The 15,410-nt window shown below is 41.6% G+C and overlaps 1 protein-coding gene across 1 annotated transcript; it reads right to left on the bottom strand.

Moving 5' to 3' along the window:
* Window positions 1-406: 406 nt before the first annotated feature.
* Window positions 407-13,463, bottom strand: LOC134625704 (beta-1,4 N-acetylgalactosaminyltransferase 2-like). The gene is made up of 11 exons (XM_063470957.1): window positions 13,456-13,463; window positions 12,984-13,154; window positions 12,705-12,811; window positions 11,837-11,874; window positions 9,089-9,155; window positions 6,216-6,329; window positions 5,922-6,008; window positions 2,197-2,378; window positions 1,875-2,018; window positions 694-922; window positions 407-600 (listed from the first exon to the last, which is right to left on the bottom strand). The coding sequence occupies exons 1-11, from the start codon at window positions 13,461-13,463 to the stop codon at window positions 407-409; spliced, it is 1,341 nt and encodes a 446-aa protein (XP_063327027.1).
* Between the last annotated feature and the right edge of the window lie 1,947 nt (window positions 13,464-15,410).

Genomic DNA, 15,410 nt, shown 5'->3' with positions numbered 1-15,410 from the left:
ATGTATGTATGGTCAAAGGGTAAGGTGGCGCTGGCACGGCTGGCAGCCTTAACCCAATTTCCCTCGGGATGAATAAATTATGATCAATCAATCAATCAATCAATCAATCAAAAAACTAAAACAAGAGAGATACATTAAAGATAAAAGAAAAGAAAACAGAACAACAAAACACAATAAAAGTTCAATATACTAGATTAACTAACCCGATCAACAATAGCATAAGAAATCAAACTTTCTATAGAATAATAAAGCAAGAGAAAGCAAAAAAATAGCTATATTCACTGAGAATCCTAAACTCTGTCATTCCTGGGGCAATGACAAAACAATAAAAATGAAAGAAGAAAATGCTCAGATTAAGTGCAATATGTAATGACAACAAGTGGCCCTTATGTTTGTTTATGGTCTTCTATCCATATCTAATACACTTAAGGTGGTTTTTGAAAAAGTGAAGCTGCAGTTTGAATTCTCCATCATTTCTTCCAGGGCTTCTGAATTTGTTGTAGGTAGGATTACTGTTTTCGGCTGTTTTAGGTTGATGGTCAATTATCACATCACCACATGAGGCAACCATCAAAGAGCCCAGGCCATCCATGAAGAACTCTAGAGTCAGAAACAGACATTTGCCTTTAAAAAAAACCCAAAAAAAACATTGCTACCATTTTCAATCTAAACTCTTTCGAGATGTGGACTTACCTGAATGCGCTACTCGCTGGAGCTTAGGGTCAAATCTCACCCTCTGCATGGCATCTGTACGAGCCAGGAAGAAGTTGACCACTCCACTGGCCAAATGGCATTGTGGGTAACTAGGAAGGGGGTGGAATTTGCCACCGGACTTCCTGTATAGGCAGCCACCTTCGTTTTCATCTCCTTCCTCATATAGGATAGAAAAGTGAAACTTGTTCCCTTGTACTGACCCACCAACCTAATTAGAGAAAAACCAAACAACTCATTATAAAATCAACCCTAAACAGATGTAATCAAGGTTCAAAACTAGTGATTAAGAAAAATAATCTTGAATTACTTTTGAAAACAAAAGACCAGCTTAGTTTGTTACATACTCAGCTCTCTGTCCTACGCGTATTTTCTACTCAGATTAAGTGCACAGCATTCCTCTTTTCCTCTTCCTTTTTAACTCACTGCAGTGTAAGGTATCACCTGTGACTGCTCTCCGGTCTGTTGTGGTGAAGAGAGAGCTAAGTGTAAAGTTAAAGCGAAGCTCTCAATTTACCGGTCGATCTACGCCCCTACCCTCACCTATGGTCACGAGCTGTGGGTAATGACTGAAAGAACAAGACTGCGGATACAAGCGGCGGAAATGGGCTTCCTCTAAAGGGTGGCTGGCCTCTCCCTTAGAGATAGGGTGCGAAGTTCGGCCATTCGGGAGGAGCTCAGAGTAGAGCTGCTGCTCGGGCATCCTTGTCAGATGGTTCGGGCATCTGACAAGGATGCCTCCTGGGCGCCTCCTGGGAGAGGTGTTCTGGGCACGTTCCACTGGGAGGAAGCCCTGGGGCAGACCCAGGACACGCTGGAGAGATTATATCTCTCGGCTGGCCTGGGAACGCCTGGGGGTTCCCCTGGATAAGCTGGAGGAGGTGGCTGGGGAGAGGAAGGTCTGGGCTTCTCTGCTTGGGCTGCTGCCCCTGCAATCCGGCCCCGGATAAGTGGAAGAAAATGGATGGATGGATGGATGGATGGATGGACAGTTAGAATTGTTAGTTTTTGCCACCTGAATACAAAAACCTGGGAGAACAACAAAGGCTACATATTCTAAAAGTACTGTGTTAGTGTCATCACCCTACTACTGCAGCTGTTACAGTTTTATTTAAAGCAGTTAAAAAAACTGAACAATCCAACACAAGCTTTTTTATTCTTACCACATCTAGTTCAGGGACTGCCTCCATCACCTCCACAAGTTTCTCTATCTTCGTCTTCTCTGAAAACAAAAAGTCGTCATCCACCCACAAGAAGTACTTGGTTGTTACCTGGGACACAGCCAGATTTCTGCCTGCAAACCAGCCCTGAGAAAAGAAACATCTCAAATTCATTTCGGAATGGTACTTGGTTTGAGTGAAATTGTACTTGATAAATCGTCCAAGAAATGAAACGACAGTTGCATGTCTTATATTCTATAAATGCCATTTTAGTCCAAAATATTGCTAAATACTCATAAATCTGAAAATGATTGCATGTGCATACCTGTGCTGGAGGCATGATGTAATGCTGGATGTTTTCTCCAGTAACACTCTCTGGTTCTAAGCTGTCATCTGCAATAATGACTTTTATGTTACTATAGAATTTCCGGATGCTGTCCAACAACACCCTCAGTTGTTTGTAGCGCAGGAAGGTCTTTGTGACAATGGTGACTTGAGAACTGATATCTAACAGACAGAAGCATGCAGATAATATTTTTTTAAAAAGATGGATTGTTAATAATGGCACAGAGTAGCATTAGATTTCCGCATCATTCAAACAAAGTAAAATGTGCATTCCTTCTAATTGCCAGCGGTGGGTGCATTCTCTGGTTTACAAAAAAAAAATCCTAATGTATTGAAGTCTCAGAACATCACCCTTATGCTCACTTGATTTATGTAGTGAAGTAGATTTTGGGGTAGGATTTTACGTGATGTCCGCAAATGCAGCACTAACATCCACGCCTTCCCAGCTGATAATTAGGGACCTTATAAGAAACAGCTGTGCTTCCCTACCACGTGGAGGCATTTGGCAGTCTTTTCCCATCCAAGGTGGCTGAGAGCGTTAGGCAGCTAAGCACTGCAGATCTCCTCAGGAAAGCTACTCATTTTAGTATTGCCCTTTAGAGAGTGGTAAGTGCGTTTGCTATAATGTGGCATATAGTAGGGTGGACCTTGACGACTGTTTCCCTCTTTTGTTACTGGATTGTGCCATACTGCTGCTGTCTTGTTCTGTCTTGCTGTGGCCTGTTATCTTACAAACGTTTATGGACTGGCCTCGACTGACTCCCGGTTTTATGGTCTTTTACTCAAAATTGTTTGATATAGTTTAATCTTGCTTTTATAAAGTACTGTAACTTAGGGTGTATTTATCTTTTACTAATTTGTTTAACGTTTTATGCTTTGTTTTATTGCTTTAGTGGAGGTGCGGCTGCTTGTTGAGGGGCTAGGCATGTGAGGTGGAATCCCCTCCCCGATGCATGAGAGTGTATACACCGGGCATAGGTAGATTGCACCATTTAGATTTCAGTGTGCGTGGCAGTTAGGTTTGCAGTGGAACTACACGGGTGAGTAATTGGTGGCACTCCTCTGTACGGTTGCCTCCTCAAGTGGCCGGTCTCCACCATTTTGTTTAGTTATTTTAGCGAGCTGTTATTGTTCTAGGGTAGCAACGTGGCAGCGAGCCTGGTCATTTTAATCATTGTTTGTTAATAAAGTGTTTTAATTAACAGTCTTGCAGGCTCAGCCCTGCTACCTTAAGAACTTTCCTGATTTTACAGTTCTATGCTTTTAGGAGTTTTCTTAGTACATTTTGATTTGTAAAACTGATCTGCCTCACCTCTGCTGTTAATAACGAACTTGTGGGTCTTGGTAGCTAGTGTAACATCTACATTGGCTATAAAAATCTTTCCTAGAGGGGTACCTCTCCCCCCAGGTGGCGTTGTCAACATCCCTTAGTCACCTTCCCTGGTTAGCCCTCATTCGCGCCACCACATTTATACCCTCTGTAAACATTTCCCTTAAAGTTGATCATTTTGTTTTAGTCTTCTACAATAAACATCAGATTCTTTTCATTAATTATGATACATTCCTATGTCATAGCAACATTGTAACTGAAAGACTTTCTCAAACTCGATGTTGAAATTTTTTTTTATATTTTTGATTCCTTATGTTATGTTGGAAACATGTTAAGCTCTTCTGTTTTTATTATTAGTTACGAGTTTTATTCTAGCTTTTGTGCCATCTGTGTCTCCTTAGTTATGTATCATGTTTCCCTGTCCAGTCTGTCATGTGTCTCATGTCTGTGTTGTGTCCATGTCAAGCTTGTGTCATGTCTACGTCTCTCAATCCTGTATCCCGTTTTATTTTGAAGAGTTTAGTGCTTCCATTTAAATGTTTTTTATTTCCCCTGTGCCATCATGTTTATTTGTATCAGCTGTGTCTCCCCAGGTGTTTCCTCTTCCCTCATTACCCTTCTGTGTATTTATGTCCTGTCTTCCCTTGTTCTTTGTTGGGTTGTCTGTTTGTCTCCACACCAAGTCAGCTCTAGTCACAGAGTTTTCTTTCTCCTGTTCAGCTTAATGTTCATGTTCTAGTTCTCTAATGCCATAGTTTCTCATGTTCCTGTTCAGGCCATGTTCAAGTCACAGTTCTCATGTTTTAGCTTTACCCAGTTTTGGTTTCAGGTTAGCTTTTCTGTAGTTTGCCTTGCTTTATTTTTGTTTTGACATCAGCCCAAATAAACGTCTCGCCTTTAGTTATACCTAGGTTTTCTTCCATGTTTGCATTTTTTGGTCCATTTAATAAAACACTGGCGTACCCCGACCAGCATGGATTAAGCAGTTGAGTGAGGAGATGGGGAGTTTGTGCAGAATTGACGGTGTGCATCGAGCTTGCGGCCACGGACACTATAATTCAAAGGGAGCCGTGTCTCCTGCAGATTCCTCAACTGGCAGAAGCGTTGGACTGCCTGGTTCCATTGAAAGGGGGGCTCCGTGCCCTTGCGCTGGCCCAGGCTGTCATGGGCCAGCTCCGGGTCCGCTCACTGAGCCTCTTCCCCTGCCCAGAGTCCTCTGCATCCACCTCTCCGCCACGGACAAGTCACTCACCCTCACTGCCTCAGATGGATCTCCCATCGCCAGCTTCATGAGGTCAGATGATGAGTCTGCTGCCACTTCACCTTCACTTCCTGTGGCGTCAGCTTCCCTTGCGCCCGCTGACGCACCGCAAGCGCTCCTTGCTGCGGTGGGAATCCCAGACTTCCCCGGAGTGGCCAAGCAGTTAACCTCTGCTCGGAGGATGTAAAGACTGATACACCTGGGAGCTCTGCCGGGCCGTCTCAGCATCCTGTCTAGGCTGAGAGCTCAGGTGAACTCATCCAGCCTGCCATGGATGCTGCATTACAGTCTCTGCCTGAACTGACTGCACTGTGCCCCAGCCGCAGAATCCTGACTCAGCTGTGTGCCCGGCGCAGCTTCAACCTGCTTCGCCTCAGCCAGTGGTCTCCGCACCTGCTGGTCCTCCGTCTGTTCCCGGCCACTTCACTCAGGTTCATGCCGCCATCGACGACCGACCCCCCCCCCCCCCCCCCCACCACCACCAAGCCGCCCCGGAGTTGTTGCTCAGGCCAACACCTGTGCCGCCACCGCTTTCCACGCGGTCAGCCTCCAGACCAGATCTGTTACTTGCTGCCTTTCTTTAATACCTCGTTTTTCTCCCATGTCTGCATTTTTGGTCTGTTTAATAAATACACCAGCATACCCTGCCATAACAGTAATCTGTGATGTAACTTGTCATGCACCTCCCTCAAAATTTAAGTACATATCGCAGTTCTTCATTGATGTCAAAGCATGGTTTATGATTATTTGATTGGTCAAATAGCTATATTCTTGTGAATTTCCTACATCTTTTGGGTGATACTTCTTAACTAATCAGTTACTAGTTGATAAAGCACAGTGTTTCAGGTGAAAACGACTAGGAATGAAGACTTAAGAGGGTGTGTTTTGTTGTGGGTGTGTGGTGTTTGTGGTTTTTTTTTTTTTTTTTTTTTTTTAAAATCACCCAGAAGGTGAAGATAATGAGAAAATGACAGTGATTGAAGAAAACAATAATTCTGCCTCAACATAACTAATGTTCTTAACTGTATGCAATGAATATAATAAAGCATTTTGCAGCAATATTTAAATGAATATGAACTTGGCTTTTAACCCCTGATGAAGAGTTCACTTCTACCTGTTCCCATGTCATACAGGACTGGTACATGAGGCTGCTGGATGGTAATGGGAAACACAGCTTCATAGTCTTCAAACTGGAAGGTGACTAAACAAAAAAAAAAAAAAAAAAAAAAAAAAAAAAAAAAAAAAAAATTGCTTAGGTTCAGAAGAAGGGGGACTCACTTATTCTTTCAGTTATTTTAAACATACAGGACTCATACATTAATGATCATGTGTAAAATGCACATATTTTGCAAATTCAATTGTCATTTAAAAATGAGTGTTTATAGCTCTTCACATTTCTGACACATACCAAGGTCTCCAGTGTTTATGTGGTAGATGGTGCTGGTATAGGACACTTTGGCCAGCAGGTCATTGAGGACCAACGGGCTGCTAGACTCAATAATCAGTTTCGTCCCTCCAGAACCTGTAAATTAAAACCAGACAACTTTACATCAGCCTTAAAATGACCTTTAATGGGTTATGGCTAAGTGCCAATAGATGTGACAAATTTACTTTATGTATATTCACAGTAATATAATACTGCTGGTCATTTCTCAGAAAGGGCTTTTAATATAACAGGAGTAGTCTTTAATTCAGAGTAATTTATTCTGGCTAATTAGGAAAGTGGCTTTCCTAATTAAATTATTCGCCCATCCATTCTCTTGCGCTTATCCTTATTGGGAGGTCGGGGTGGGTCACCAGTCCGTCGCAGGCCTGACACATACAGACAACCATTGGCACTCACATTCACAGGCAGTTAAGAATCACCAATTAACCTAACCTCATTAACTGCATGTGTTTGGATTCTGGGAGGAAGCCAGAGTACACAAGAGAACCAGTGCAAACACAGAGAGAACATGCAAACTCCACACAGAAATACAGTGGATGGTGGAGATGAATTCAGGACCTTCTTGCTGTGAGGCAACAGTGTTAACTACCACGCTAGCCCAGCCAAAATACATTAGTTACTGATAATTGACAATGAGAATATGAAGTCCTGAACTTTACCAAATAAGATTCATGTAAAACCACCAATACTACGTTGATTGAGGAGACACGATGTCTAAAATTGTATGGAGCTATGGAGGCAAGTCCAAGGGAAAACCATCATAGTATAAAAAGATGTAATAAAAAAGGGTAGGGTTGCAGGGTAGTGCTTTTAAAAAAGTGTCAAGATACCTTGTAAGAAAAAGAACACGTGTATGTCTTTGTCTTCTAAATTTTATCAAATTACTCTTTTATGAATTCAGTCTTTTGAGATTACAATTTTTATTTTACACATGTTACGGAAATTTTTTTTATAAAAATCTAAAAAAAAAAAGTAATACTGGCTAGTTTAATGTGTTACTGACAGGAATAATGGAGAGCCAGCAACCTTCAGTCCACGAGGGCTGGTGTCCCTGCAGGTTTTAGATGTGTCCTCGAACCAACACAGCTGATTTAAATGGCTAAATTAGCTCCTCAACATGTCCTGAAGTTCTCCAGAGGCCTGGTAACGAACTAATCATGTGATTCAGGTGTGTTGACCCAAGGTGAGATCTAAAACCTGCAGGGACACCGGCCCTGTGTCTTCTACAGTGGGAATTGAAGCTGGCCCCTGCCCGCAGCATACCCTCACCAGGTCTGTCCAGAATTTTCTGCCACAACTGATCACCAGGTGGTGATCAACTAGTGCAGGGGTGGGCAATCTCAGTCCACGAGGGCCGGTGTCCCTGCAGGTTTTAGTTCTCACTTTGGGTCAACACACCTGAATCACATGATTAGTTCATTACCAGGCCTCTGGAGAACTTCAGGACATGTTGAGGAGCTAATTTAGCCATTTAAATCAGCTGTGTTGGTTCGAGGACACATCTAAAACCTGCAGGGACACCGGCCCTCGTGGACTGAGATTGCCCACCCCTGAACTAGTGGCACATCTTATCTCTACACATGAGTGTCCAAGACTTACGGCTGCAGATCTGATAATACGATTACAAAACTGATCATCAACCTTCTACATAGTGTTCTGGTGCCACATACACTTATGAATACCCTCAATCGTGGTGTTATGATGTAGTTAACACTGAAGTCCAGTAACAGAACACCATTCAGATATAACAGCCTATTCGTCCCTATGACACCTCTCCAGGTCACGCTATCATTGCCCATGTGGAGTCATGGAGTAGAACAATGGAATCCCCAGATGGCGCACTTCCCAGCACTCCACCCAATGACCCCAAGAAGGCTGAGCACTCTGAAGTGTCATTTGGCACACAGACAAATGATAGTCAGGACCTTTTCCCCAACCCAAAGGCATAGAGAAGCAACTTCTCATTCATTGGAGAAAATCTCAATGTCTGGAAAGAAAACTTGGTGGAGGGTGGGGGATTCAAGTATACTCCCACCGTGGTGGTGGATGGACCCATGTAGCTTCTTTGGTCTGAGGCCTGCTAGCCTCCATGGGAAAAGCCCTGGGCATTGGGTGTGGCTAGAGAAATTGAACTCAGAACCTTGAGTCTTACAGTCCAGGCCACTAAACTAAAAACACTGAACAAGAGGGGCGCTGCCGCAACAGCTGTGACCTGTACATACTGGGCCTGCAAGGCTACTCAGTCCTCTCATTTTTAATCAGAGTAGCTGGGGTACTGGGGTATTTAGAAATTAGAGGCAATTAGAACTGGGGGAGTCCCCTCACCTACTAGCTCCATCCAAGCTCTGCACTGCGGTAATACTCATATGATCAAACTTCCTGTATTCGGGTGCTGGTCCCACAGATCAACAAGTGCAATCCCCTCAGTTCTGACGACCTTCCCTCTCTTTGTTACCATTTAAATAAAGTTCTCCAGTTTGAATGATATTCCAATGTAATTGCTGTAGATGCTGTACTGGTATGGATCATTGTATCAATGTCTTGATCAGTGTATCAATGTCTTGTTCACTCCTGGCATATAGTTTACCTTACACCAAGCTTTTACTAGTCTTCCACTGTTCAAATTTTCATCCAAAATAATTATATAAATATTAACATTTTCTGTACAGTGTTGATGCTTCTATTGGGGACACAGGAACAAAAAACAACGAAACAAAGAGAAAAAAGCAAGGTAATAATATTCAATAATTAAAAATAACAACAGAAAAAAACCCAAACCAATGTTAATTTGGTACCACTGTATATATAAATTTACCTTTGACTTGGAAACTCACCTTGAACAGTGGCCTCTGCAGTTGGAGTTTCTGTGGTTAGGACACCATTTGACACAGTTAAGAGAACCTAGAATAGAAACACATGAATAAACTAAAAAGCACTCTGAGTAATTTTAGCAATACCAATATTGCTACCACCTCCACAAAACTGCACCACCACTCAAACTGTCTTTTTAAACCAGAAGAAAGCTTTAAAGTGAGACGGCATTAGACATTAGTCCCGACTTTTAGAGAACCTGATGCAAATACATATTTTTCAGTGTTCCTATAGTTTTATAGCATTCAGTGCATATCAGGTGCACTACACAGCCCAAAGGGTGTGTGGTCTGTCTTGTTAGATTGCAAAATAGTGGGAGATGCAAGTACACACAGCTTCTTCAACTGAGGACAGTTTGAATTATATTGTGAAAGCCACTGTCCTGCAAGCATAGGAATTAGTGCTTGAATCTTAAAGGTAAAAATTTAGGAATATGAAATAAACCTGCCACCCCAACTCATGTAGAGATTGCAAGAGGGTGCTTTTTGACAAATGTCAAAGGCTAGTAAAGTTAAAACCTATCATGATCATGTGAGCTTGTGCTGTTTGAGAAATTTCAAAAACAACTACCAAAAAGGGCTGTAATTGATAATTTGCAGCTGGATATTGTAGTGGCAAGACTACACACCTTTGGAGTGGGAGTCGCAAGTTTGATTCCCACCCAGTATTCAGTAAGGGTCCTGGCTAGACCCCCCATGCTAAAAACCAAGCCCTGGAATTGCGTGGCTACGTCTGCAGCCTGTCCGCAGCTTGGACACAAAACATTTCACTGCATGCTGTACTCTGTATGATTGTGTATGTGGTGAATAAAGCTTGTTTGTTTGAAACACAATTAACAGCTGTGTGCAGGCTTGGAGACTTAGTGGACCTTAGTGACTCTTATGAATGATGCAGATCCAACAAGATCACACCCAGACTTTACCTTTCTCAAAAAGAGCTTGAGCCTTCAGCCACAACACTCTGTACATAGAGAACCTCATGGAAGAAAAATTATAAAAGCTTGTCGTCCTTTTGGTCCCATGTGAAAAATCTTGGTCATTGCTGTTAAAATGTACTGCTAGACTCCTAGTTCTGATTTTATACATAAAAAACTGTACTAAATGATAGCTCCATGCCCATTCCTTTTCCAGGTTCCAAATTTAGCATATGACCATATCATCTCTGGTCACTTGGGAATCAGAAAAATGTACAATAACGTCCTTCATTATTTCTTCTGGTCTAGTCTCAAGGCCAATGAACTAACAACTATAACAACTATCTGTTGCTCATGTCATACATATCGTATCACAAATCAGGTGATTCCTGCTGTTTTTTTGAAAACTATGCCAGGGTTAGGGGGTTAGGTCAGCTGAAAAAAGGGTGGAATGCCCACTCTGGGTCAGGGAAGAGTTCCTGCCCCAAGTGGAGGAATTTAAATATCTTGGGGTCTTGTTCACGAATTAGGGGAGCAGGAGATCGACAGACTGATTGGTGCTGCGGATGCAGTGATGTAGACACTGTACTGGTCTGTCGTGGTGAAGAGAGAGCTAATTATGCCTGCCATTGGAGGGCCGGCGCCATTGCTAGAAGGTTCACCTTTAGCCCTGGTCGGGTTCCTACCAGACCTTTTGTAGTTTCTCACCCTTCTCTGTACTTATGCTTGCTATGCATTTTCCAAAAAATGCCTCTCTGTGCAAAATGGGTTGAAAAAAAACCCAGCAACTGTGGGATGCTGTTTGTCTGTGATTTGGACAGGTGGAACAAATTGTGGCAGGATCAGCCTGATATTATTTGTATTCCACTGTAACTTTACTTTATAAAGAGCTAAAACCTCCAAAGTTTCAGGAGTAGTTAGTCATTATAAGAAGTTTTTGTGAACTAAAAATCAAGAAGGTCGGGTACAATTTGGCTTGGAAGGAAGTTGGTTTGGAAACATATTTGGCGATGCTTCATCTTCTGCTTTGCGTTTGTGTGGGAGCCCCATCAAAAACCTGTCCATTATGTTAGCAGTGTCCAAGCGTTCTTTTTTTTTTTTTAACATTCATACCGTGCCTCCCCTGCAATGGCTCTGCCCCCACACACACTTTGGGAACCTCTGCACTAGCCAATACCAGTGTTACCTGGTGAAATATAGCGTCTACTAAAATAAACTGACTAAAACTGAATAGCGATGTGTTATGAAGGCCCATACTGACTATGTAGATTGTATACCAAGCCTTGTTTGCCACACATGAATGAAATAATACATTTTTTGACAGTTAGTATATAGTATATAATTCACAGACAAGTATATAATTCTCTTGGCATAAGAATGAGAAAATGTGAACTTAAATTCAGAATAAGATACTGGCTCTCAAAATCAAAGCATTTTCAATAGCAAGCTCTATAAAATCCCAAGGTTACCCAAGATGGCTGCTGTACATTGATTAAAAAATCATGTCAAAGAAGAAAGAAGTATAATTGCTTGTAATATTTACAAAAGTCCCCAGATTTTTACATCAAAATTAGTGACAGTCTCAGAGGTGATCAGACACAATTAATTATGTTTAACTTTTCAGTACAATTTAATTGTTTTGAACATCATTGCCTTTTATAAAATAAAATAAACATACATATCTTTGAACTTTACAAACATTCAGCAGCCATCTTTTATAAACCAGCCAACCTCCACCATTCAGTCAGGGAGATCTGGGTGAGATCTGCCTGTTTCTAATCTGTGATATCAGACCAACCTTATAGCTCTTTCCTTCTTCAGCATGCAGAGCTAAACCTGAAATAAAAACTACCTTCAGTGTCACTTAGTCCTTCTACTCAAATACACATATTCACGTCATCTTTTCACTTTACACAAGTGTTGCAAGGTGAGTTCTTGAGGAAACCTCAGCTATCTTTCACTCAGTTTTTTATATGTTTTAAAATATTAAGCTTTTTGTGCAATTTTTTGTCCCATTGACATGATTGGGACCACACTACAAGTGTGGTCGCCGGTTTAGCTCGCTGGGGTGAGCCGTGTTTTAGCTCACTGAGATAAGCAGGCGTTCTGAGAGCGGGAGGCGTGAATTCGAATCTTTCTCATGGCAACATTTTTTTCAGCAGACAGTTCAGCTTCTTCTGCACACCGGTTTGGCTTGCTGGCATGAGCGCTGGTGTAGCTCACTGAGATGAGCAGGCACCCTGACAGCGGGGGTTTGACTATCTGTGGCCTTTCAGCTTTTTCACCTATTTTCAGCGGATAGTTCTGCTTCTTCAGCAGTTTTTCAAAGACAGTTTCCACTACATGGCATTCACCGGGCATTTTTGCAGGAAATGCAGCTTTTTTTAGTTGTGTTTTAAATGACTTAAGTTTACCTAATCCTATTGACTCTGAATCACCAAATAACTACTTCTTTGCAGATGTATTTGTTCAGTGCTGTTTTTGATCTGACTACTGACAGCATACTTTTATAAAAACTACTATGATCACTTTCATGTTAACCCTATGTTCATAAACAACTGTGAACCATGGCCTTGTTGCCTTCCTATTCTATTTGTATTTATATTTTTATAGGAACATAAAAACTAAAACATTGGTGACTGAAGCATATATTGAGCTTAACATACCTGGTATTGCAGTTGCAGTCAAGGGTCGTACTATAACGCCCTGGATAGGATACTGCAGAGGAGAGTTAGGCAAAGCAAAAAGTAGCTTGGATAGTATTGAATTAGTCCTGTTGAGGAGATGGATTTGGAAAAAATTACACAAAAGAATTTTGACTGCTCAGTATGACACCCACACACACACACACACACACACACACACACATATTTTTTATTATTTTATTACTGAACTGTAAGTGTAACAGTTCACGGAAGGTTCCCACCCATACATCCATCTTCTACCTGGCTTTGTATTGCTGGAACTCTTTAGCTCGTCGCAGCATTAATTCCTCATACTGGTCTTTTGGGATGTGGTCTTTGAGAACTGTAGAGCCATCAGGACAGGTGCATGGATCAGGTAAGCGACGTTGTGTGGGCAAAGATGACTTATAATTTAGAGATCCTGAAGAGTGCCTGTAATATGGAAGTCCTGAAGAGTCACAATTCAACATCAACATTTAAATGAACTACTACAGTCAAGTATAAAAGATGTGATCCTTATGGCAGCCTCAGCATGGCCATCCTATTCATCATTGGATTCCTCCTCATCAGTCATTTCTTGGTCTAGATTGCATGGATTATATTCCGTGCCACCTTCAGATGCAGACAATTTCTCCTCTAATGCATCCCCGCCATCAGTTTCCTGGCCTCTCTCCTCCTCACCAGTGTAGTGATCAAATAAGTAGTAAAGAGCCTCACTTAGGTTATATATCACCTTGTCATGGTGCTGACACCCACTGACCTCTGAGCAAGGCCTCAAAAAAGCATTGTACACCAAATCTACGAGAAAAGTTCAATGATACAATGATACTGCCAACAGAGGAGTTGTTCTCATGGAAGTGAGGCTCTATTGTGCAAACGTTTCCAGTGTAGTTGCTAGGGAACCCAGTGTGTGTGTGTGTGTGTGTGTGTGTGTGTGTGTGTGTGTGTGTGTTTATGGCCATCTGACAAAAGAGGATGTACCTGAACTCAGTTATTTACACTAATTGTTGTCTCCACCATTAATTTCTAGTGATTGTTCATTATTGACCGGAAACGGTAAATGTACAGTGTTTAATAAAATGAATTAGTGATCATTCATAAATCTCCCAGAATATTTCTGAACATATATACAGTGCCCTCTATAATAATTGTGACAAAGACACTATCAAATAATCAATACATAATTGACGTGCAGACTTTCAGCTTCTTTTCAAAGGGTCTTACAAATATTGTGCACGGGTCACTTTCAGCACAACACTGTTTTAGCTACATCACTTTATCCTTCTCACTCAGTTGGTTCAGTCTATCTGCCATGAAAAGAAAAATGTATAACATACAAATTTGAAGAGGAGGGTTTGTCCACACACACACACACCACGATACAGGAATAATTTATATGGGCTCAAAATGTGGTCATAAATATTTTGTACTTGTAAATCAGTTTTGTATGTGTAAAAAGAATTTGTGTGTGCGTAAAAAAGATTTGTATGTGTAAAAAAGATTTGTGTGTGTGTAAAAAAGATTTGTGTGTGCGTAAAAAAGATTTGTATGTGTAAAAAAGATTTGTGTGTGCGTAAAAAAGATTTGTGTGTGTGTAAAAAAGATTTGTATGTGTAAAAAAGATTTGTGTGTGCGTAAAAAAGATTTGTATGTGTGTAAAAAAGATTTGTGTGTGGACTTAGCCAAAAAACCCCTGCAAGTTACAAGTACGGATTTTGACCCTGTTTTTCTTCCTTTCATCTGATTGGTCAATGTCATGTCAATCACAAATGTAACAATCCAATCAGAGGACAGATGGGTTTGCCTGTCGGAGGGGCACTTTTTTGAACTGCAGGTCCTTGAAGGGTAATACAGTTTGAAGCTAGAGGATCTCTATATAAATATCTGATAGCAGCTAGGTCCGCTAACTTTCAGTAGCTGTTGAAAGGATAAAGTTGTGGTATGTCAGTGGTTAGAAATACCATTATTACTTTAGGATTAGATTAACACAAAGTCAGGGCTGACCCGGGACCATTGCTGTGAGTCACAGTGCGCAGCATAAAAGTCCTTTCACATCGGACACAGGATGTGCTGCTAATGCTAACTAAAAGCAAAGGATCCAGAATTTGTTGCGCTGGCTGCTGGGCTCTGTGGGTTTTTGCAGCAGCTCTACCTGTACTAGATGCACCTGCTCCTTGTCGTTTCTATCTCTGACTTTATGTCCTCTACAAGAGTTTCGGGTTTTTTTGCTAGTTCTTCAAATGTTCAATAAAAACATGTATGCTAATTCATAAGGAAGAAAGCTTTGTAATGGAGACTGTCATTTCCAAAACACTGCCCCCCCCCCCCCCCCCCGGTCCGCAGCGCTATTGAAAAGGCTGTGGAAGTCCCTGTATTAAGCACGTAGACCTGTGACACAAACATCACCAAACTCAGACGACCACAGACTGTTTTCCTTCGTGGTGATGAAGGAAAACGCTGGGTTGGCATGTAAAAGGGCATTTATTCCCTTCAAAGACCTGCAGTTCAAAAAAAGTGCCCCTCCGACAGCCAAACCCATCTGTTCTCTGATTGGATTGTTACATTTGTGATTGACATGACATTGACCAATCAAATGAAAGGAAGAAAAATAGGGTCAAAATCCGTACTTGTAACTTGCAGGGTTTTTTTGGCTAAGTCCACACACAAATCTTTTTTTACACACACACA

The sequence above is a fragment of the Pelmatolapia mariae genome, linkage group LG4, assembly GCF_036321145.2.
Source record: "Pelmatolapia mariae isolate MD_Pm_ZW linkage group LG4, Pm_UMD_F_2, whole genome shotgun sequence".
NCBI lineage: Eukaryota > Metazoa > Chordata > Actinopteri > Cichliformes > Cichlidae > Pelmatolapia > Pelmatolapia mariae.
Note: the sequence above shows the minus strand (reverse complement) of the source record. Positions and strands in the feature narration are given on the sequence as shown.

What these genes read in the sequence shown, in the direction of transcription:
- LOC134625704 (XM_063470957.1), bottom strand. An exon ending in TGCAGAGGCCACTGTTCAAG is followed by an intron (nt 6,330 to 9,088) that starts GTGAGTTTCCAA and finishes TTTAATTTACAG; the next exon opens with GTTCTGGAGGGACGAAACTG. An exon ending in CCAGCGAGTAGCGCATTCAG is followed by an intron (nt 601 to 693) that starts GTAAGTCCACAT and finishes TTCTGACTCTAG; the next exon opens with AGTTCTTCATGGATGGCCTG.